Source organism: Lactuca saligna, chromosome 1, assembly GCF_052625555.1.
Source record: "Lactuca saligna cultivar CGN05327 chromosome 1, ASM5262555v1, whole genome shotgun sequence".
Lineage (NCBI taxonomy): Eukaryota > Viridiplantae > Streptophyta > Magnoliopsida > Asterales > Asteraceae > Lactuca > Lactuca saligna.
The window spans coordinates 22,076,108-22,099,543 of record NC_136417.1 but is presented as its reverse complement, the minus strand read 5'-3'; the positions used below and the strand labels follow the sequence as shown (position 1 = coordinate 22,099,543).

The following is a 23,436-nucleotide window of genomic DNA, read 5'->3' as shown; positions in this document are numbered from 1 at the left end:
TTTTTAGTTAATTCAAGTTCCGAAAATAATATTTAAAAAAAGAATTTTTAGATTTTTTCATTTATTCTGCATTTTAAAATTATTTTTTAGAATATATCGGTGTAATATTCTATTAGAATATTTCACTTATTTTTCAAAAAAAAACGGATTTTTTTTTATTTTTTTATTTTTTTTAGTTAATTTAAGTTGCGAAAATAATATTTAAAAAAAGAATTTTTGGATTTTTCCATTTATTTTGCATTTTAAAATTATTTTTAGATTTGGTTTCAGGTCTCACAAAATTAGAATGGTTTCAAATGAACCTGAACATATATATACATATATATATATATATATATATATATATATATATATATATATAGTGAAAAGTGAATATACCCTTAAGGGTATATAAGTTTAGGTACCCAAACTTACCATACTACATCGTTTTGTATCATATATAAACATTGTAATTGTCCAATGTTCTTATAATTCAACTTCTAAATTGAATTACTTCAAAAAATTTTATAAATTTCATATTTATCTTCCTTTTACATAATTATCATTTTCAACAATAATATATATAGCCTAGTAAGTATTCAACAAAAAGATGTGATGTAAGAGGAAGATAATAGTGAAAATTTTAAAATATTGAATATAAATCAAGTTAAGGATTAAAGTTTAACAATATTATAATGAATATATCAAACAAAACGATCTATTATTATGAGTTTGGGTACCTAAGCTTATATACCCATAAGGATATATTCACTTTTTCATATATATATATATATATATATATATATATATATATATATATATATATATATATATATATATATATATATATATATATATATATATATATATATATATATATTAGGAAGCCAAAATATCAAAATTTTCCTAAACGTTTTCCACTAAAATCTACCCAAAATAACATAGACACATGGATACCCATGGCCCATGGGTGACCAACTTAGCAACTTTTGGCCACTTTAATTTATTTTGGTTTTATGTTTCACTTTTCATTTATATCATATCATATTTCTTAGTAAGTGATAAGTCATGCATTTTTATTAAATAAATAACATGCTCAGTCCAAATACGTGTAACCAATCTTATCCATCTAGTCAATCCATAATTATTATAAATGTTCAATAAATATGTAATATGTCAAACCGGATATTTGTTAAAATTAAAATGGTGAAGATAGTCCAGATTGATACAAATCTTGGATCCAAATTTGTTTAGATTTTGTACATGTGTTAAATATAATTATAAAGTTATAATATGATAATATTAAAAAAAAAGTTTATAGTGAATGCACCAAAATTATATCTTTTTGGCAAACGTTGATCCATTATGTTTTGATGCTTTGAGATGTTATATTATTTTAATCATTTATTCCTATTAATAATAAAATAAGTTTAATTTAATATGTTAATAAATAAGTGGATTAAAATTATTATCCACCACACCGTCATTATAAATAAAACAAAGAAAAGATGATACTTCCGTTTACAACGGCCCAAGACGATGAAACTTGTACGAAGCATGGCCACTTAATATTTTGTACAATATCTTTTTTCGAGTGAATTTGAGAATAACTTGAAAAATATCAAATGGATTATGAAATATCATAGCCATATTGTGGTTTAGTTCCAACAAAGGCTAATGACAAAAATATGAAATTGGGAGGCTTTATGATACTGTGAGCGTCTTTTGTATATCTATAATAAAAGGATAAATGCATTTTGAAAAAAGAGATTGTTTATATTGTACAACTAGTTGTGAAATATGGTTTAGTGGTAATGTGGTATTTGAAAATCTGAGAATCGTGATAATCACTTTCTAATCGAAGTATTTGGATGATAGTCTCAAATCCTCAATTGGATAAGACTCAGATTAAATCAGAGAGAAAATAAAGAGAATAAGAGGATATGATTTCGTGAGTACCAGAAATGAGACCAAAACTGAATTTAGATCTTTGTCTGAAAACTGTCATATGACAGTTTAAAACTGTCACAAAACCACCAAAACGGTCATAAAACGGGTCAATTGAATAAAAGTCAAAATTGGGTCAATTATTTAAAAACCGGGTTTTTAATGTATTTTTTTATAAAGTTACATAACCTATATAAAATTTTTTGATCCCAGTCAGGGGTCTACCCCTTGGACCCCGCTCCCAGGGGCGCTGCCCCCGGACCCCCATTCGTTCTGAGGCTTCGCCCCTAAATGACAGTGTACTTTGATACTTGATTAAACTTAAACAAGTGTATACTCCACACCTTCCTTACTTGTTTAATATTTATCAATATCACTTTTGGTCAACAAAGTAATCTCATTACACTTAAATAACATTGATGATAACAAATCACCAACACTAGTTTGGGCTTCGCCTTGGGTATTTTTTTTTTGGGCATATTGTACCTTTACCGCTTTCCAATTAAAGCATTATACTTTGAAAGGTTTATAAAACCGAGACAAAATAACAGGTTGTTAAAACCTTCTTTTTTTCAAAAACTATAATTTGTTGCAAAACAAAAAAAGTAAGTGAAATAGAATTTCATAACTTAATGTGTTGCGGAAATACATTGATAATAAAAATATTACATTCATAAATTATTGGAATAGACCCTTTTTTCCCGATGTTCAAACCGAAGAACAAATTTTTCAATTTGACCGTTCTCATTACGATGATAATTTTGTTTATGAATAAAATATTGATGGTCATTTTAAACATCAAATTATGAATATTGTATAAGAAATGACTATGACAGCTAATGCTTATAAAGCTCATAATAATACTCAACTTTAAATTGTTAATAATATTACTTCTGATTTTACTAGCAGTCTTAAAGGCTCGTGAAATTTCTATATTTCTGAAGAAGAGAAAACTAATATTTTAACTGCTAAGAAAACCATTATAAAATAAAAAAATAATCAACAAATACAAACATTTGAAGATGATATTGTCAACACTTTAATTTTTACTATTATCAAAAAGTTTGTAGGAGATCCTACTACTTTTTAACAAAAAACTTCAGAAATTCTAATGAATTTACATTGCAGAAACTTACTGATTTTAGATGGTATAAAAATAATTATATTGTTAAAGTTTTTTTGATACCTGATTGTAAAGAGTCTTATTAGGGAGAATGTTTTATTGCTGGTCTTTCAAAACTCTTTGTAGAAAAAGTTAGACAAAAATTAAGAGAAATCTTTAATAATAAATTTTCTTATCAAAATTTAACTTATGGATATTTAATAAACTATATTAATAAAGATGGGTTAGCAGTTTGTGTTGATCTTGAGTTTAAAGAAAAACTCAGAAAATATAAAATCAATGGTAAAAACGAATTAGAAATTTTTTGTCAACAATATGATTATTACCCTTAAACGGTTCGTCTACTTCAAGATCTAAAGGTAAATAATCTTCAAAATATTTCAAGAAAAAAATACAGTATTCCAGAAAGTTATAGAAAAAGAAAAAGATTACTCTTCAAAATCCAAAATATCTTATAAACCAGTTTATAAAAAATCTAAAAGAAAATTGAAAGATATTATTATTTGTCATAAATGTGGACGCAATGGTCACACAACTAATAATTGTTATGCTAAAACAAAAATAAATGAGTTAAATGTTGCTGAATATTTAAAATAACAAATAAGAAAAATTATTTTGAATATTAATTCAGTTTCCAATGAAAGTATTTTTGATTTTCAAACAAATGATTTACATATTCTCAAACATACTGCTTCAAGTTCAAAAGATTCTGATACATGTGAATGTATTGGTAAATGTTATTGTAATAATTTAATCAATGTTATTACTAATAGCTCTATTAATGTTCTTTCACAAGATGATAAAGATCTTTTAAGCTCTTTAGATTCTATAAAAGATAAAAATACTCAATAATTATTAATAAAACATATGCTAAATAAAACTAACAACATAACTCCTCCTAATAATGAAAATTTAAATTTAAAAAAAATTTATGAAAGCTTTTCTGAAGCAAAACCAATTTCTATGCAAGAGCTCCAAAAAGAAATAAAAATAGTAAAACAAGAAATAAAAGAAAAAAAATAAATTTTGTATTTTAGAAAAAGAAAAAAATTATACTTTTAAAGCTAAAAATATAGAAATTAAAAACGAAGAAGAAAATAAAATTGAAAAGGTAAGTATTGATAAACTTATAAATAATCAAGTTTCTGAAAAATGGAACACTCATATTACTATAGTCAAAAATAATTTTAAAATCAACACAGCTGCCTTAATTGATAGTGGCGCTGATATGAACTGTAATAAAGAAGGGGTTTTCCCTGCATAATTTTATGAAAAAACTGCATCCAGACTTACTGGTGCCGGAAGTACAAAATTAATTTTTAATTATAAAGTTTCGGATGTTCATATTTGTAATGATCAAGATTATTGTTATAAAACTCACCTAATTTTAGTAAAAGAATTTTAAATCCCTACTACTAAAACTCACCTAAAACTCCCTATATCCTCAATCCAAATTTCTTAAGAGTCCAAATTCTTGAAGATTTTTAAATCCATAAGTTGCATCAAGGTTTTCATATTCACACAAATCATCTCTTTGGTTAAGGAAAAACCTTTTATGTTGATTCGGATAAAACTCAGGAATATTATAAAGCTATTCTGCAAGAATTTGGTTCAGTCAAATTTGTTCATCGTTCTAATTTAAAAGAATGAAACATTGAATTTACCAAAGCTCATATTATCAAAATCATTTCTTCTGAAAATTGGGCTCCAAATCTTCACTATGAAAAACATCTTATAAGTTATCATGCTTATCCTAGATTTTCTTATTAAGATTATCAAGATGCCTAGACTAAGGCATTATTTATTCAGAGTTATTCACACTCATGGATTATCTTCTTTGATATAAACTTCAACTGTGAATATCCAAAATGATTTTTCAATTGGTATAAATATATAAGAAGTCTTCCAAATTGTTTACCAAAAGAAATTTATGTTGGATATCTCAAATTTATGGAATTTTTCATTCAACAAATTCTAGAACTTAAATATATGTTATAATTCACCATGTTATTCAAAGTTCCATGGATCATGTATTAGACTTCTCATTATCAAGAAGCAAAAGATTCCTCTCTTCCATGGCTTAACCACCAATTTCCCTTAAATGGTGAGATAAAATAAAGATTTCTCAAGCTAATGAACAAACAGTAATTCAACATTACCAAGAAACATATATTCAAAAACCAAAGGTTGAAGCCACATTTATCAATAGTCTTCCTCAAAATGATGTCGATCTAATTTCCAAAATTAAAGAGGCTGCTAGTTCTTCCCTTAGAACTGCAAAAGCTACTTCAAGAAATTCGCCAAACTCCATCAGTTTCTGACAATTCTCAAAAATCTGTAAAGAATGAATTATTTCAAGATGCTCAAGACCCTTTTGATGATCCTTATGAAGAATAAACAATTAATTTAAATTTAGTGATATACCTTTAAAATAAGGTATTTCATTTCTTTATGAAAAATGTAATTTTCAAATATGTGTGTGTGTGATTATACACTGTGTGAGTATACACCGTGTAAATAGACTGTGTAAAAATATCTATTATCAAAAATTTAATTATCAAGAAAACTGCAGGAACATTATTCATACTAATCAATTATGATGAGAAGACAAACAATTTTGGACAATATTTGATAATTACAAAACGACATATTATCAAAAGGAAGCTTGTTGTTGATTGCATACGACAAAAAAGCTTTTCAAAAGGTGATTCAAAGTGTGGTAAGGGAAATGATTAATTCCACTTATACACATTCGGTTTCAGGTTTCAAGACTCCAAGACTACTATAAATAGATGTAATGTTTCTAGTTATAGGCATTCAAAAAAACATTCATCCTCTAAAATGTTTATCTAATGTCTAGAAAAAACCCAAGAGTTTCTATATCTACGAGTCGATGTTCAAAGTCTTTAGATTTTCAAATAATCATTTCTCCAAATGTATGTACTGACTGTAATTCAAGCTTAATAAAAAATACACTATCTGAAAGTATTTTAGTCAATTTCTTGTTATTAAATTTATTTCTCCATGATAATTTCATTTAGGGTTATTTTAACTATTAATTATACAATATTTGAAATTTTTGTGAAGATAGTGCTCGTTTTTAATAATCAAGCTAATAAAATTCATGCTTAAATTATTTCATTATGTCTGACAAAATATTAATGAATTATATCTAATAGAGATATTCTATTAAAAATACAACAAATCCAAGAATCTATTAATAATTCTAAGTAAAATCTTAAAGATTCTTACAAACCTATTCATCTAAGTACAATTTTAAATAATAATCATCTTCATGATGTTAAATGGATTATAAGAGTTAGTATTTAAAATCGTTACAAACAAATACCTTATTTAAAAACAAAACTATTTGTTTTCTAATAACGTATTCTATTAATAAATATGGTAGGACATCCATATGTATGTGTGATAAATGTTACAATTGATTAAAAATAGAGGGGGAAACGTGAAATTTACCAACACAAGTAACAACCAATCATGAGTTCTCCACCCGTTACCTTCGTCTCCAAACTTTTGCCATCATAAAAAAACCCAAAGTTAGTGCGATCGTGTGATCTGTAATTCAAAATTGCATTGTAAACAATTTGCTCTATACTATTGGCATTGATCTTCCAGTAAATTGTACTTATTCATTGGTAAGAATACTCTTGATTCAACTTAATTTTCACCAATCTTCAAATTCTTCATCATTTTCACATTGTTCATTTATCTTGTGGTTTGATTGATGCAGACCAATGGCGGGAGCCGTTTCCGCGATTTTCATTCTCGATATAAAGGGACGTTGCTTGCTTAGTCGTCACTATCGCGGTGACATTTCATCTGTTGAAGCCGAGAGGTTTTTCACCAAACTCCTTGAGAATGAGGTACTCCATGAAATTAGCATTGATCCAAATGCATGTGTTCCTTTAATTTTGCATATATTTCTATCTCGTAAAATAGAATTTGAAGTTCTAGGTTTTTTTTGGCAACCAAACATCTTCAAAGTGAATATTGATTCTAATTGCAACATAGATTGGTTGGATTTTCACATTTCTGGTGATACAATTGTACTATCATTATATATTAAAGATTAAGTAGTCCTTGGTTGAAAACTTCATCATAGTTATTACTTATTAGAACATGTGGCAATATTGTGTGATATAACTTAATATCGATTTGTCAACATTTTTTTTCATATGATCTTTAATCAGGAGGACATAGAGTCTCAAGGTCCAGTAGTGTTTGACAGTGGTGTCTCTCATATATTTATTCAACACAACAATGTCTACTTAATGGCTGTATCCAGACAAAACTGTAATGTTGCTAGCCTTATTGTATTTCTCCACCGGTTAGCTAGTGTGAGTACACTTTACTATTTCTTACTTCTTAGTTATAGCTATGAGTTCTGCTTTTACAGTTAATATGATCATGCTATTATTACTAACAGTTCATCACATGATCCAGGTTTTTGAGTATTATTTTGGAGAGTTGGAAGAGGAATCTCTTAGAGATAATTTTGTTGTAGTGGTAGGAACCAAATTCTTTTCTTCACTTCAATTGATTAAATATTTTCGTTAATCTATTGCACATTTAGGTTGATCTTGCTTATAAAAATATCGCAGTATGAATTACTGGATGAAATGATGGACTTTGGATACCCACAATATACAGAAGCAATGATTCTAAGTGAATTCATCAAGACTGATGCTTATAAGTTGGAAGTTACACAAAGGCCTCCGATGGCTGTTACTAATGCAGTCTCTTGGCGAAATGAAGGAATATACTACAAAAAGAATGAAGTATGACCCTCTTTTCATTTGGATATGATGATAAATTTATGCCATCGATATCACTAGTTCAACACTGCAATCTCCTTTTTTTTTTCCCTTTTTCTATCAGGTGTTCCTGGATGTGATTGAAAGTCTCAACATATTAATCAATAGTAACAGGCAAATACTTCGATCAGAAGTTGTTGGGGCATTGAAGATGAGAGCATGTGTAAGGTACTTAAGGATTCTGGTTGTAAATGTACCTTCTTAATTGAGTTTTTAGCCTAACTTTGACAAAAAAAATGTTGTTTTTCATAGTGGAATGCCTGAATGCAAGCTTGGGCTTAATGATAGAGTTATAATGGATGCTCAAAGCAGAGCAACAAAAGGAAAAGGCATTGATTTGGAAGACATCAGATTTCATCAGTAAGCTTTTGCAATTTTAATGCTCTTTTTTATCAATATGCATGTTATTAAAAGAATATCATAATTACATAATTATTCTATATATTTATAGGTGTGTACGTTTAGCCCGCTTTGAAACTGATCGCACAATATCATTTATTCCTCCTGATGGATCATTTGATCTCATGACATATAGGCTCAGTACTCAGGTTATCTTTAGCTTTATTTTTATGATTAATTAGATTTTTTTCTTCTAAATTTCACTCAATATGTTGGTAGGTGAAACCACTGATTTGGGTTGAGGCTCAAGTTGAAAGACATGCGAGAAGTAGGATTGAGATGCATGTAAAAGCTAGAAGCCAATTTAGGGAACGAAGGTATGTGTTATATATACCATACCATGAAAATGAATCCATGGTTTAAAATTTTTTGACTCAAATAATAATTTTGATTATAGCAATGCAACAAATGTCCAAATTGAAATACCTGTTCCTTCCGATGCTACAAAACCTATTGTTCGGACATCAATGGGGTCCGCTTCATATGCTCCTGAACAAGATTCACTTATATGGAGAATCAGAACCTTCCCAGGTGACAAGGTAATTAAGGAATGAATTATCACCATCTATGAACCTTGATTTGTTGCAAGACTCCATCTGTTACATAAGAGATGACATAACATAATAGGTTGTACTGCTATTGGCATGCATTAGACTGGGATTAATGTCAATGGGACAAAAATTGTAATTTTTTTACCCACCTTAAAAAAGGTGGAGGATAGGGAAAGATGTGTTTCATGCATTAGACTGGGATTGATGTCCTCCTTATGCAACCCAATGTTTCTTCTTGTTTTCGTAAACATCATTTTAGCATGAACAACGACAGGAATATATGTTGGGGGCCGAATTTAAACTCCCGAGTATAACTTATGAAGATGCAACTCCTGAAAGAAAAGCTCCTATTCGTGTCAAGTTTGAAATACCATATTTTACAATATCCGGGATTCAGGTATATATATCCCACTAAAAGAGAGACTTGAACCCTAAACCAGTTGGTTGAGTTGAGTAATACCTTACTAACAAATCCTAATATGATACTAATTAATATAGATAATGTTTGTAGGTGCGTCACCTAAAAGTTATTGAAAAAAGTGGATACCAGACGTTACCATGGGTGAGATATATAACAATGGCCGGCGAATATGAAATAAGACTGCATTGAAAACCCCAATTAAACAAAGAGTTGTTGCATCCAACTTTAATCTTGTGATAAACTCAAACAGTCAAACTCGAGGTTCGTAAGTGGTCCAGTTTTATATGTGCAATTGCAATGAGTCCCAACTCTTACTTTCTTTCTTATACTCTGATGTATATCTAATTTAATAGTTTTATAGTCATGTAACCGAGAAGAACTAACATTATGTTTTGATTTCTTATCAAACTACGTTAACATGTTTAACTATTATTTTTAACCTTTAGTTGTTGAAACTTAAAAGAAAATCGTCAATGATAATTTTTTTTATTTGTGTTGAACTTATGGATATTGTCCCACATAAAAATAATACTCGTATTGAAGTATAAATATTTTCTCATATCATTTACCTTCAAAATAGTATTCTCTATCATAAATTCCAAAAGTTAATGATACTATGGGGTCAAAATCAAGGATATTTTATTTAGAGAAATTAAATATCCTCTCATCATTTCCTCCTACTTGTATTCTTACCCATGTGAAATAATGACAAGCGTCATATTTGAATAATATTGATTATATTTTAATACACTTGTCATCCTTTCAAATAGGTAAGAAAATAATTAGGAAGAAACGTAGGAGAATATTTAATTTCTTTTTTATTTAATATAGTTGTGGTTGAGTTGTTAATAATTTTTGTCCATGTTTCGAATTTTATAAATTATCATGTATCAAATATAATTAAAGAAACTATATAGTATAGTAATAAGGGAAAATGAATATACCCTAGAAGTTATAAAAGTTAGGTATCCAAACTCAAAGTACTACATCCTTTTTGCATTATAGATGCATTGTAATCATCAAAAGTTCTTATTATTCAACTCCTAACTTGATTTGCTTCCAAAAGTTTTAGAAATTTCGCCATGATCTTCCTCTAACATAATTTTCATTTGAAACTATCATATATATATATATATATATATATATATATATATATATATATATATATATATATATATATATATATATATAGCTCGTTAGGTATTCGACGAAAAAATATGATATAAGAGTAAGATAATAGTGAAATTTCTAAAAATCTTAGAAGCAAATCAAGTTATGAGTTTAATTTTAAGAACTTTGGATGATTACAATACATATATAATATAAAAATGACATAGTTTGATAGGTTTTGATACCTAAGCTTATATATCTTTTAGGGTATATTTATTTTTCCCTAGTAATGATCTTTTATCTTATACACATTCAGTTAAACTTTTGGCAAATTTTTAAAGGTAAAACAACTTTTTTTTTTCCAGATAATGAACTATTATTTTTGTATATATTTGATTATTTTTATATATGATTTACCATTAAACTCAAACGAGATGTCTAAAAACTATCATTTTACCTTTGATCATCATCATTTGCCACCCCAACAACCCATCAAACTAATCTAAAATTCTAGAACGAAGGTGATAACTAGTGATGCATGGTTCAAGAATGCAGAGGTGAGAGAGGGATGCATACATAGGGTTATTTTCACTATATATCAAGATAGGGAGCTGAGCAAAGAAATGCATAAGTGGTGGCCGGAAAGATGTTGGTGGTAGTAAAAAAAAGTGGGGGAATTTTCACCGGAGAATATTATTGAAAAAATAATATGTAAAATGATGTTATCTTTTTTTCTTTAGAAATGTCTTGTTAGGAGAATATTACCAAAAAATTGTTGATTGCTTGAAAAGAAGAAAGTGAGTACATGTATATAAAAGTGAGTTTAAATGGTATATTGTATAAAAAATGTAAGTTTTATGATGTTTCTTGAATAACAAATGGAAGTTTAGTAGTTTTCTTTGAGATATAAACCAACTAGACCTATAATAACTTGTCAAAATGGCATTTCCTAAATAACGTGAGTTTAATGGTAAATCATATACAAAAAATAAGAAAGCAATTAAATATGTGTGAAAGTCATAGTTCATTTCCATACAAAGTTATTTTTTCCGAATTTTAAACCATTTACTTTCAGGTAAGCTAAAATATATTTGACATGTTGAAAAGAAACCTAACGGTGTTTTATATATATATATATATATATATATATATATATATATATATATATATATATATATATATATATATATATATATATATATATATATATAAAACAAAAAACCATATTAGTTATTAGTTTAACCGAACCATTCAAATTTTTGGTTTTTTGGTACGATAAAAGTTAATTTTATTTTTTAACAGACTCTTAAATAAAAAAAACCAAAATATCAATTATGTTTTTTTTAAGAGAATAATGTCAATATTAAAGTACTTTTTACTTAACAATTAACCTTATCATTTAACAATCGTCATTTATCTTTTTATTGTTTAATGTTTACTATGAGAAATAACTTATTATCAAATAACTCTTGAACTGTATTGGAAAATAAGATATATAATTAACGAATACAACTTTTACTATTCGCAGCATATATTAGCATAGATGAAAAGTAAGAAACGCAAATGATCTCCATGATACTCCATTAACAATATTAAAAAAAAAAAAGTTCACTTTTATAAACAATGATTATATTTATCTAATATTCTAATATCTACTTAAAAATATCAATTTTTACCTGTCGTTATATGATTAGCACACCGAATATCTGATAACATTTTTTTATGCCCGAGATCATTATTGAAAGCATACTTCTGGTCTCTCATTTGTCCTTTGTTTTAGAAAAATTAAATATTCTATTATATTTTATTCCTATTTATCTTTCTAACTTATCAAATGTTGACAGGTGTTATATTTAATTAATATTTAATGAAATTGGTGATATTTTAGTTCATGTGGGTAGGAGGATAATAGAAATAAAATGTAAGAAAATTTTTAATTTCTTTTGTTTTTATAGGGCTGGGATGGTGAAATTTTAGTGTTATTGATATTTGACAACATTATTTGATTTTTTTTAGTTCTTTTTAATGATGTTTGTTTGTTTAATTTTTTTTTGGACCTCCCTCAAAGATTGTATCAAAAATTATACTTATTTTAAATTTATGAATACACTTAAAAATACAATTCTAATCAATCCATTAATAGGTAAATCTTTTTCTACTAAATGAATATTTTCTTTTGCTGCATGTCTTCTTTTCATTCATTTTGCTACAAAATTTTTTTTTTTCATTTTTTTTTCACTTATCATTTTTTGGAGGTTTTTCATTCTTACATTAGAACTCCAGAATTTACGGTTATATATATGAAATGTTTTTATTCTATTCATATAAAATTATCATTTTATTAATTTGAGAATAATTTCATATAAATATTACAAACTCATTGATTTTTTTTTTTATTTTATAAAATATTTAATGTTTACATATTGATATTAAACTTTTTATTTTTAATAAATCTATGTAATATACGGATTTTCCATCTAATTGGGTTTAACGTTGTCACCTCTACTTAATGATCTATCTTATCTAATTGGTCTTAACGTTGTCACCTGTACTTAATGATCTATCTTGTCGAAAATCATTTCAAAAGTTTTTACCTTCTAATTTAATCGTACGAGTCAATATTACTATCCCTGATATTTGGGTTGAAACTTGAAAATTGGAATTTTAACTGGAGTGGGTGTTGGGCCTTTTGAATGTTAGATGGTCCATGTTTATGTTAGCCAACCAAAATATGCAGCCCAGAGATCTGAGCTGAGCTCCACCCAAAATTTTCCGAGTGCGACGGCGGATGGCGGAGAGGAAAAGGGGAATCACAGATGGCGGGAACCAACGAACTCAATTCTCAAGAAAACGAAGATTCTTTTCAATGGGACGAACAGTCACAGCTGTATTACCATGCCAGGTTCTAAACGAGTTCATGGAATTTTCGTTTTCAACTGTTGTGAAATTCTACTTTTTCATCAAGGATTTCAAGAGTTTCTGAACGTCTTACTACAGTCGATATCGATTAGCTGACTCGATTGTGTTGTGAAATACATTCATGTTGAAGTATATCTTAATATTCAGAATTTGATATTTTTTAAACTTGATTTTGGTGATTAATGATTATGAGTAAGCCGTAAGCGCTAGGTTTTTTTCAATTTAATGATTTGTACGTTTTCTATTTTCGATCAGTGGATTTCATTTCAACTTCAAAATCGCATATATCCTGTCATTTTACTATATTATGAATTGGAAACCGAAACACTCTTTCGTTTTCTTGCAGTAGTGGGTTCTATCATGATCCAGCTGTGGGCTGGTATTATAGCAGCAACGATGGTCTGTATTACAAATTCGAAAACGGGAGTTATGTGCCATGGGAAACAGACCAAGTGAGTTCAAATGCAAATCAAGGCATAGGTACTGTTGGTGATGATTCTGTTCATGAACAGTCTTACCAAAATGCACCTTGCGATACGAATACAAATGATGTTAAGTTTGAAGATGGTGAATTTGAAGGTTATGTAGTAGAGGAAGCAACCCCCAATGAACCAACAGGTGATTTTACATATCTACATATCACTTTTTGTGTTCATCTTGTTGTTAATTTCATAATTAATCAATATAATAAACAGGATTACTAAAATTGTAAACAATTATATGGTATTTTTTGCAGTTGATATGAACTGTTTAACCGAAGATCTGCCTGAAAATCTACCACCACCTTCTGAGTGGTACTTTTTTTGCTAAATACTTATGTTATTTCTTTTATTTGAAAATTGAATTCGATTGGTGTCTTTATTTTCCTTCAAATTTTGATTGATGTCTCTTTTCTTGTTCATAGGCTAGAAGACACACTTATTGAACTTTATTTGTCCGGTTATTCCAACAAAACAATAGATGATGCTTCTGATACAAGGGTTGAAGATGTAAATACTCCAGCTGATGGTTTGTGAAAGATCTTTGTGTTAGCTTTTAGATAGATATTGACATGGTTCTTGCAAGACTTAAAACAGGTGTAGCTTTGTCCAGGTGCAGATAATGATGATGCTTATGAACTTGAAGAGGGAGAATGGATCCCAGATGAGACTCATGAAATAGTTGATGGAAGTGGAGTTGCTTCAGATGAAGGTTCACATGTTTTTTCCAATTTTTGCTCCTCGATATATACAACTTTATGATGGTTATTAATTATAATAAGTTATAGGTTATTGGTTTGCTCCTCGAAATTATGATTAATGAAATTTTCTTGTCCTTTTTGCATTGGTTTATAGATCCTTTTGGGGATGAAGAAATGTGGCGTGCACAATATGGTCAGGCAATCCAATCAGACAAAGAGGTTGTAGTTTTACCAGATTGCCCTGTTGTTGACTTGTGGGATTGGTCAATGGTAATGTCAACAAAAAAGAATGGAAAAGGTCGCTTGTGCAGATTAGTAGGCAGATTAATCAAAAAGTCCACTAAACTCCACCCCTCAATGCCTTCAAGTCGCCCCCTTCTGAAAACCGCTCCAATATGTGAAGCCCATCTTGATCTAGTAAGAGTTAGATCAGGTTCGTCTGTCTACTCAAAGCTCTTTTGTTTTTTTTTTTTAATGAGTGTCAGGAGGGCATTTATGTCATTTGCACAGACAAGAGACTTGGAGTGGATCTTTTGGATGGGACAAAAAAGTAAATTGTATGTCCCATTGATATTAGTCCAACGCAATACAAATTGAGGAGGGCATTCATGTCTTTTTCACTTTGGTGCAGGTCGTGTGTACAAGTTGAGGAGTCCGAAAGTTGCATATTTAGCTACTTTGTCATCTTATGATTCCTCAAACCCAACTAAAGATTGGGGCTTCCCGAAGCTAAAAACAAACAAGGAAGCCAAAACCAAATCTAGTAGCCATGTTGAATCCAAGAATGTGGGACCCCATTTTGGATCAGCAAAGGAGCTGTCTTCAAGTGAAAAGGTGATTATTTTGATTTTGAAAGCTATCAGTATGGTATTTATTTTTGGTATATCATTTTGTGTTTTCATTCAGCATAAGGGAGGGGTGTATAGAGATAGAGCTGCAGAGAGAAGAAGTCTTCATGGTGGGTTTGGTGTGGGTCCCGGGCAAAAGAAATCAGCGGATGATATTGATTCCTGTTCAGCATTGTCTCCTGTTTTTGAAACTCCAGAAGATGCTGCAGCTGAAGCTTTGAATATGTCATTTGGAGTTGGTAGTTATGCTAGAAGGATGCTAGAAAATATGGGCTGGAAGGAGGTAAACATAAACACTTTACACTTGTTTTTATTATAATTTTTTTTTTAGTTCAGGTAAAAAAGATGATGTGGCCCTCTTTTACATGTTGCAGGGAGAGACACTTGGGAGCAGCATGAAGGGTGGTTTAACGGAACCATTACAAGCAGTTGGAAACAAAGGAAGCTCAGGTTTGGGATGGAATCACAACACTAGTTGGAAGAACGCCTCATTTTAATCTAACTTTTTAGTGCAAGGCTATTTTCAATGTACATGTATATATGATATATACAATTGTTATATGGGTCTAGAGTATTGCCTATTACCAAGTATGTTCATTTAGATTGCTTTTATTTCATGAGATAATAGCTCTGCATCGAGGATGCACTCAAATAATTGCATGTAGGATGTGCATTCTGAAGTGATTGTATGATATGACAATCAAGGAATTATTTCTAAAATTATAGATGATATGATTTCTAAAGTTATAAATTCTGAAACTATATGCACCATCCATGTCACAGTGAAGAAGCAAATTCTAATTAAATGAAGCCTTGATTTCCCAAGAAACATGGGCACCCACAGCCACAAATACAAAACTAGTACAACAGCTCAGTAGCTCAAAACCACAAATGAATATTTTCACGTTCAATATGCCAAAAACACTTTTAATCCTTGTCATTCTCAGCTTCCACTGACATTGTGACCTTGTCATCATCAACGTCTTTATTATCAGCAACAATTACATCACCCACAGGTTTTTCCTCTACCATGTCCATGCCCTTTTGCTGCTGCAGTTTCCGCCTTAATCTTTGGATCTCAGCATCTTTATCTTCAAGCTTCTCTTCCAATATTAGCACCTAAAACACCCCCAAACAAACCCTTAATAACTAATATGCCACCCAACCAACCCAACATGAGGAAACTAAATTAATCACAATGAAGCTGACCATTTCATTTGATTTTTCAACGTCATCTGTAAGTCCCTCCAAGTGCTTGCATAATCCTACATCAAGTCGTAAAGACATTTTAATAAATGATATGGTCTTAATTTACAGAATTAAAGTATAACTAATCAATAAATATAAACCAACCTTCAAACTGGCTTCTGAGTTCAATATTTTGAGATTTCTGCAGAGCAAGTTTTGTCGACAGCTCATGTATCTGCAAAACCAGAAATGACACTTTTTCCCATTATTAAGTCCTAAAGTTTTTTTTTTTTTTTTTTTCCTTCAAATTATTTATTAAATGTATTTAAATAATATATAATTTATGATATCTAACCTTTCCTTCTTTGGCTTGATTACCAATCTCCTCATTCTCTTCCTGCAGGGTCCTGCACTTGGCCATTAACATCTTCCCCATTTTGCTTTGTGGAGTGAAGTTGACTGCAGCAACATTATCCTGCAACTCCTTCACTTTTTTATCCTTCTCCTCTACCAAATTCTGAAATGCCAATTGCCAAATGCAGTCACTCCTTAATAAAAAAATATATATAATAATAAACCAAAATTGCAGATAATTAATATCAACCTAGTTTACTCTCTAGCTAACCCATAATAGCAATGTACATTATCTTTTACCTATAATAACAATAATAATAATAATAATAATAAGAAGAACCTTCAAACGCATAAACTCCTCATGAATTGCAGGATCAAGTAACAGTCTTCTTGCCTGTAAGTTTTTACACAAAAAGAGGAAATTTGAAGTATGCCAAATACATTAAAGAGAGACAATTTGATTTAGATAACTACATTAAGTTACCTGCATTGCTAGAGGTTTGAGTTGTGATCTTAAATCCCGAACTGCAGACTGAAGCATTTCAAAAACCAATTTCATCAGTTGACATGTAAATAAACATAAAGGCATTACAAATTTACAATTTACATCTGTGTAATGAAAAAACAAACAAGCACCTTCAAATCTGCTATTTCCTGCTCTCGTTTTGCAATAGTCACTATAAATGCAGCTTCTTTTTTCTTTGCTTTTTCTAGCTGAATATAAATATACAATCAACAATATAGATTGGCATTAATTTGTCACCACAACACAAAAGCATTTTAATTTTTTGAAACCAAACCTGTTCTCGCACTGATTCCTCAGAAGATTTTAAGTTCTGGAGATAATTGATGACAATTCTAGGTTCTGTATTGACAGCAAATCATCAGTAACCATTATTCCATCACACAAGCTTCACATAAAGAGATTTTATATATTTACATAACATATATATTTTCTTGTAAGGTGTTAAACAAAATATAATAGTTTAAGAAACCAACCAACAGATGAGCCTGATGGAATGAAGGATTCCTTCTGAAATGCAGAATGCCACTTCTGAACTTCCGACTTTGCAGCTTCAAGCTCCGACTATAAGACATTACAATAGTATTTTGGATTAAAAATCATTTGTTGCATAATAATGGAAGGCGTGGAGGTAAGAAAGAATTATTAAAAAGAAAAAAGAAAAAACAGTTACATACTTGGCATGTTGCAAGACTATCGTTACAGCTTTGGAGACTACAAAAGACAAAGCATAAAAAGAGATGCAAAAGGGGATTTATAGTTTGATTCAAATGAAAGTGTTGTGAAAAAACAAAACCTTAAAAAGGGGATTTATATTTGATTAAAATGAATTTGATGATACCTTTCGCGAAGGGATAAAATCATCCCAGTTGTCACACCTGGTGCAGTTTCTTCTACTTTTATGTTAGCCTAAGATGCAAACAAAGTAACAGAAAACATAAAATTTATGATAAAATATACAGGGGTATAGGAGAATATAAGCATCCCATTGACAATCTGATATACCCACGATGAATTAAGTTTTTGAAGAAGTAATGAAAAACTAGAGAGATAAGAGGCCAGAATTGGAATAAAAGTAGCCAAAAGCTTAAAGCAAAAAAAGAACATAAATGAATCCACCCTAATAGAGAATGTTATACAAACTGCTTGATCCATTGCGTTTTATATTCCTTGTTAGTTCTGTGTCAATTGTCATATCTAAACACTTTGGTTATTTATACCCAAGAACTCAAAAGGTCAGAGATGACTAGATGAGATTCTCTAATGGATGATTCACATTCATTTCTTTCTGCTCTATTGCTCTATGGCTTGTATCTGAATATGTAACCCCTTGTTACTTTTTGCACTATTGATATGTTGTCTGTATCTCCATTTGTACTTGTTTGTTACTTTTAATCTATTTCCCTATTATTGTATGTACATATTTATTCCTATTTGTTTAGCACATATTTCCTCTCTACCCTCAGATGGAGGTCTTGCTGCCTACATCTAACCTCCCCCTTACCCCATTTATCATGGGACTTTTGTGTATTTGTACTTGAGAGGTGTTTGGATGTGTGTTTCTACTAATTATTGCAGCTTCATGCCAGGAATAACCACATTTGGTGAAGTAAGTAATTGCTAAACATCCATTTCTGCCACATATGTTATCTAGGGGTAGTTTGGGAAACTTAGCAAATAGTGGAATCTTTAGGGAGAGCAGCTATCTCGAATCAGCCAACCTATCTTTTTGTTCTTAAATCATTTGAGTAATAGTGAAGGAATTGCAGTTTGTTCTCTTCATTTTGAGTTGTTTTTGTTGTGTGTTACTCGTTAGATTAAGTCATTAAGTGAGTTCATAGCATAGGTAAACAGTTTCAGCAAGGAAACTAATTACAAAAAGAAAAGTAAAATTACCCAGCCATCCCTAATTCTCTGATTTATTTCATTATGATTCTAATTCTTCAAGTTGTAATAGCCAATTTGACAACGTGCATCCGAACTAAACCATGAATTGTCTTGTTGACTTGATAAACCATGGCATGTTCCAATCCAAAAACCAACTTACTCCAACTCTCTTGAACTGTGAATTATTGGTGGTTCCTCTATAACACTTCCTTATCACAATAACTAGTATTTGTTCTAATAAAACCCGAATAAAACAGAATGGATCTCTAACATGTCTTCATGGCAAGATTCTCAGTAGTGATTATGAATAAAGAACTTAAACAAATACTGATTCACTTCCAAATAATTCATCTTAACAAGAAAGTACTCATTCTGAGTGACATAAGATTTAGCAAGAACTAAGAATGAACGCTATTCAGGACATGCATATCACACATAGAACTGTTCTTAAAACGATTCTTTAACAATGCAGGTTTTGATTGTCGAGATGAGGGTGCGTATATAGATACGAAAAAGATGGCGTGAATCAACTAAAACAAAACAAACCTTTTTGGAGCCAAAAATATCATCTTCATCATCATCAAGATCCCCAAATCCCCTCTTAGTGCCTAAAGTCACATTAGACGAGCGAAACATCATACATAACCAGTTACACTAAAATCAGAAATAGTTAAACACTATTTGCTCTAAATTCACGGATTAATTCACACCTGAGATCCTCGTAGGGTTGGCTCCTGGAAAATCACCACCGAAATCATCATCCTGCGATTCCGTTAATTAGAAAACAAATAATCTACGAATAATGTGATACTAATAGTAGTGCATCAAAATTAGTACAACCAAACCCTAGAATTCACTACTTACGTCGTCGATATTAGAATGAGATGCCATTGGTGCTAATTAAACCCTAAACTTGTCTGGAATTGAAATTCGGTTATTTTAGCTCAGGGGCGAGGGTGTGAGAGTGATAGCAAGTACATAAATTGGCAAACCTGGAGATTGTGTAATTGTACTACTACCTTTTATGTGTTTGCAATCGCTTCGTCCAATTTTACAAAAATCTTATAGGAAAATAATAAAATTTTGAAAGAAAAAAGGCCGGTGATTTTGCAATATCATCAACAAAATCACCGGGCTGTAGGCGAACGATTTATTTTTTGGGCTGCGAAATGGGCTAGACGTGGTCTTCTATTTATTTATTTATTTATTATTATTTTTTTTAATTTTTTTTTGTATACTGAGAATTTTTCTCTAAGGAAAATAGCACAATGACAACATTCTTCCAATCCAAGTAAGTTTTTCATTCTTTTATATATTTCATAAGTTTTATGTAGAATTTTATATGTTTTATTGTATTATAACTACAAATAAAAGATTTATATAGATGATATTAAAATATTAGATTTATGTTATAACTTAAAGATCTTCTCAGTTGACACATGCCCTAAGTATGGATGCATCGCATCCCATCTGGAAAAAAAAACATAATTTCTTAGGCCTTGGGCCCTATTTAAAGGCACAAACCCTTAAGGTTTCGTCATTTCACATCATCTATCCTCAAAGAACATACATTCACTCAACCTCTAGCCTCCTTAGTGTATCCTTGGAGTTTTGGATCTTCTTTGTGAAGCTTGAGGGTGAATGAATTCCTTCTTGGTGCAAGGAATCTTGATTCAAGTGTAGATCCAACCTTTTCATCTCATCTATAGACCTTTGTGAGTATAAAGTTCTTATCTTTATTATTCATTTTCTTAGATCTAAACTTTACATGTGATTTTGGTTTCTTTGGGGCCCTTTCTATGGAGTTTGGAAACTCCAGAGCAATATGTTTGGATTAAGATGCGTTCTAGATAATTTTATGGAAGAAAAATGAGAGTCCATGTATTCTTTATGGTCCATGCATTGATTTTTGGCCCTTAAAGTCTTTTATGGTGTTAGGGTTTGAATTTGTGGATGATTGAGACATGTATCTAGATAAATTTGGAAATTTTATCCATTAAAATTCGTAAGATATTCAAATTTGAGAGGGTTAGGCCTTAGCCATAAGGATTAGGTGCTTAATAGTTGAGGGTGGTATTTTGAAGGGCGCGACACGCGTGTTTGGGTAGTCGCGGATCCCTTAAGGGTGTTTTCCAAATTATTTTGTTGCCACTAGGGCATGGCGCATATGTCCATTGTTGTGGTGCACCTAGTTGGTCTTTGACTTTGACTTTGACCGTTGACTTTTGACTTTTTGACCGGTTTAACTTTAGGTCAAACTTTGAGGGATTAAGTTATAGTCTGAGGTTTGACCGCCAATTATTATTTATAAGGTTCGTAAGGTCGGTTCTTATGAGTACGTGTGTAGTTGTTGTTGAGATTTTGTTATTTAGCTTAGGTGGATTTTCTCACTATAATGTTTGTGACATTGTATGTCCAATATGCTAGGTTGGATGGGTACTATTAGATTATGACTTTTTGTTTAGGCTAATTAGTCTACTTGTTTGTTATATGTTGGCTGCTATAGGAAATTGGTTGTAAGCCTTTAGGCTCATTAGGATGGTAATTAGAAGTAAAATAGGCCTATGGGGTGATGACATTGCCTACATCCACACCGAGGTGTTGGCTATAAGCTAGTGATAGTTGGAAGTTCAATAAGTCTTTGGAATGGTGACCTTACGTCTATAGATCCCGTGAGGTGTTGACTATAAGTTAATGATATTTGGAAGTTTAACGTGACTTTGGGATGATGGTCACATACATATAGTCCCATTGAGGTGTTGACTATGAGTTGATGATGACTGGAAGTCTAAAAGGTCTTTAAGGTGATGGCAACGAGTCTATAGGCCCATTGAGGTGTTGATATGAGCCTTTTATGTATGTATTGTATGTGTAATGTGATATCTAATATTTTAGGAAACTCATTAAGCTTTATGATTTTAGTTGTAGATTGAATGCTTTTAAAATAGTTATGCTGTCAAAAGGATGGGCCTAAATTGGTTGCACCGTACGCGCATCGCTACTAATTTTGTCACACACTTCCATTGATTTTACGTTATTACTCTGTTTTGTAAACTATGTCTTTACAATCTTGAACAAATGAGTTTTTATAATATTTTTAGTAACAAAGTTTGACATAACAAATAACCATATTCAAATCTAATGGTATCTATGTAACATCCAGTTGTAAGGTACATTTTATTTTTAATTTAAAATTTGATTTGGGGTTGCCATGGCGTGGGAGGGATCGCCACAGTGTGACAAGGCATCTTTGGTCACGGGTCTCTTTTGACTTGCCACGCTCTGACAAGCAAGGCCACGACATGGCTGCCGTTGACATCTTAAACCCTAATTTTTTGGGTTTGCACCCTGTTCAAAGGAATGGGGAAGCTATGCTTTTCCCACGCTCAACCTCCACTACCCTTTTTAACCTAGAAGAAACCCTAATTCCACTTCCTCCATTTTTGAAGCTTTATTGAGTGCTATTGATAGATTTTGAATGAAAGAGCAAGGTGGAGTAAGACAAGGATCAACAAGAAAGTCCTCATCTCCCTTCCTAGATCGATTTTGGACCCTTGTAAGTGTTCAAGGCTCCACATTTTTTATTGTAGGTTGCTAGATCTTAAATTTATCCCATTTTCTTCTTAATCTTGTTAGCTGGGATGTTAAGAGTTTATAAAGGTTGCATTTTTAAGAATCTATGGATCATTTGGAGTAATTCATTATTTGAATCTGAAGTTTGGTTGGTTGATTGAGCCATGCATAAGATTTTGGTCATAAACCCTATTTTGACCTCATGTATGTCTAAAAAGCACCAACCTTTAAGTTGGTTTTGGTGTTATGAGCTCTTCTGGAGTAGATGGGTTTGAGAATTAAGGGATTAAGTGATTCTGGGTTAAGCCCTCGCCATGGTCGTGCCTTATAAACCTAAAGCTTGAGTTATAGACCATTTTGGTGAGTCACAAGGGATAAAGTTAGAAACTTTATCCATTTAGACAATACAAATGATCAAATATGGACTTTGAAACCTTTGGAAATGGAGGAATTGACTTAACCTATTAAGACACTTTAAACCTAGTGCCCACGACATGGCCTAGGTTTCCACATCGTGTTGACTGAGGGAAAATGTGTATGTTTTATCGTTTGAGGGCCACACGTGGCCAAGAGTGGCCACGACATGGAGAGTCAACTTG

General features: G+C 30.7%; 3 protein-coding genes across 4 annotated transcripts; 2 read left to right on the top strand and 1 right to left on the bottom strand.

Moving 5' to 3' along the window:
• The first annotated feature begins 6,804 nt into the window (after positions 1 to 6,804).
• Positions 6,805 to 9,444, top strand: LOC145003415 (AP-1 complex subunit mu-2-like). The gene is made up of 11 exons (XM_078962539.1): positions 6,805 to 6,933; positions 7,261 to 7,407; positions 7,514 to 7,576; positions 7,672 to 7,848; positions 7,949 to 8,052; positions 8,137 to 8,244; positions 8,336 to 8,432; positions 8,503 to 8,600; positions 8,681 to 8,822; positions 9,109 to 9,231; positions 9,346 to 9,444. Exons 1-11 carry the CDS (start codon positions 6,805 to 6,807, stop codon positions 9,442 to 9,444), a joined length of 1,287 nt encoding a protein of 428 aa, XP_078818665.1.
• A 3,632-nt stretch (positions 9,445 to 13,076) lies between these two features.
• On the top strand, positions 13,077 to 16,037 carry LOC145028277 (D111/G-patch domain-containing protein). Of its 2 annotated transcripts, none has more exons than XM_078976967.1 (9): positions 13,077 to 13,267; positions 13,634 to 13,902; positions 14,021 to 14,078; positions 14,189 to 14,292; positions 14,377 to 14,475; positions 14,619 to 14,897; positions 15,096 to 15,298; positions 15,371 to 15,595; positions 15,687 to 16,037. In XM_078976967.1, exons 1-9 carry the CDS (start codon positions 13,182 to 13,184, stop codon positions 15,807 to 15,809), a joined length of 1,446 nt encoding a protein of 481 aa, XP_078833093.1. In that variant the 5' UTR covers positions 13,077 to 13,181; the 3' UTR covers positions 15,810 to 16,037. The 2 variants fall into 2 exon arrangements, with proteins under 2 accessions (XP_078833093.1, XP_078833089.1); XM_078976963.1 differs by having other exon boundaries at positions 13,078 to 13,267; positions 13,631 to 13,902.
• A 52-nt stretch (positions 16,038 to 16,089) lies between these two features.
• LOC145028297 (FKBP12-interacting protein of 37 kDa-like) lies at positions 16,090 to 20,305 on the bottom strand. Its single transcript, XM_078976979.1, has 14 exons — positions 20,129 to 20,305; positions 19,975 to 20,026; positions 19,811 to 19,872; positions 18,219 to 18,286; positions 18,055 to 18,091; positions 17,854 to 17,941; positions 17,655 to 17,719; positions 17,491 to 17,568; positions 17,339 to 17,386; positions 17,195 to 17,248; positions 16,856 to 17,017; positions 16,666 to 16,735; positions 16,522 to 16,577; positions 16,090 to 16,431 (listed from the first exon to the last, which is right to left on the bottom strand). Exons 1-14 carry the CDS (start codon positions 20,153 to 20,155, stop codon positions 16,240 to 16,242), a joined length of 1,059 nt encoding a protein of 352 aa, XP_078833105.1. The 5' UTR covers positions 20,156 to 20,305; the 3' UTR covers positions 16,090 to 16,239.
• Between the last annotated feature and the right edge of the window lie 3,131 nt (positions 20,306 to 23,436).

What these genes read in the sequence shown, in the direction of transcription:
- LOC145003415 (XM_078962539.1), top strand. Translation starts at nt 6,805, where the DNA reads ATGGCGGGAGCCGTTTCCGCGATTTTCATTCTCGATATAAAGGGACGT. An exon ending in CATATAGGCTCAGTACTCAG is followed by an intron (nt 8,433 to 8,502) that starts GTTATCTTTAGC and finishes ATATGTTGGTAG; the next exon opens with GTGAAACCACTGATTTGGGT. An exon ending in GAACCTTCCCAGGTGACAAG is followed by an intron (nt 8,823 to 9,108) that starts GTAATTAAGGAA and finishes GAACAACGACAG; the next exon opens with GAATATATGTTGGGGGCCGA.
- LOC145028277 (XM_078976963.1), top strand. Translation starts at nt 13,182, where the DNA reads ATGGCGGGAACCAACGAACTCAATTCTCAAGAAAACGAAGATTCTTTT. An exon ending in CAGCTGTATTACCATGCCAG is followed by an intron (nt 13,268 to 13,630) that starts GTTCTAAACGAG and finishes GTTTTCTTGCAG; the next exon opens with TAGTGGGTTCTATCATGATC. An exon ending in AACCCCCAATGAACCAACAG is followed by an intron (nt 13,903 to 14,020) that starts GTGATTTTACAT and finishes TATTTTTTGCAG; the next exon opens with TTGATATGAACTGTTTAACC.
- LOC145028297 (XM_078976979.1), bottom strand. Translation starts at nt 20,155, where the DNA reads ATGGCATCTCATTCTAATATCGACGAC. An exon ending in AGGAATCAGTGCGAGAACAG is followed by an intron (nt 17,569 to 17,654) that starts GTTTGGTTTCAA and finishes ATTTATATTCAG; the next exon opens with CTAGAAAAAGCAAAGAAAAA. An exon ending in AGGAGTTTATGCGTTTGAAG is followed by an intron (nt 17,018 to 17,194) that starts GTTCTTCTTATT and finishes TTGGCATTTCAG; the next exon opens with AATTTGGTAGAGGAGAAGGA.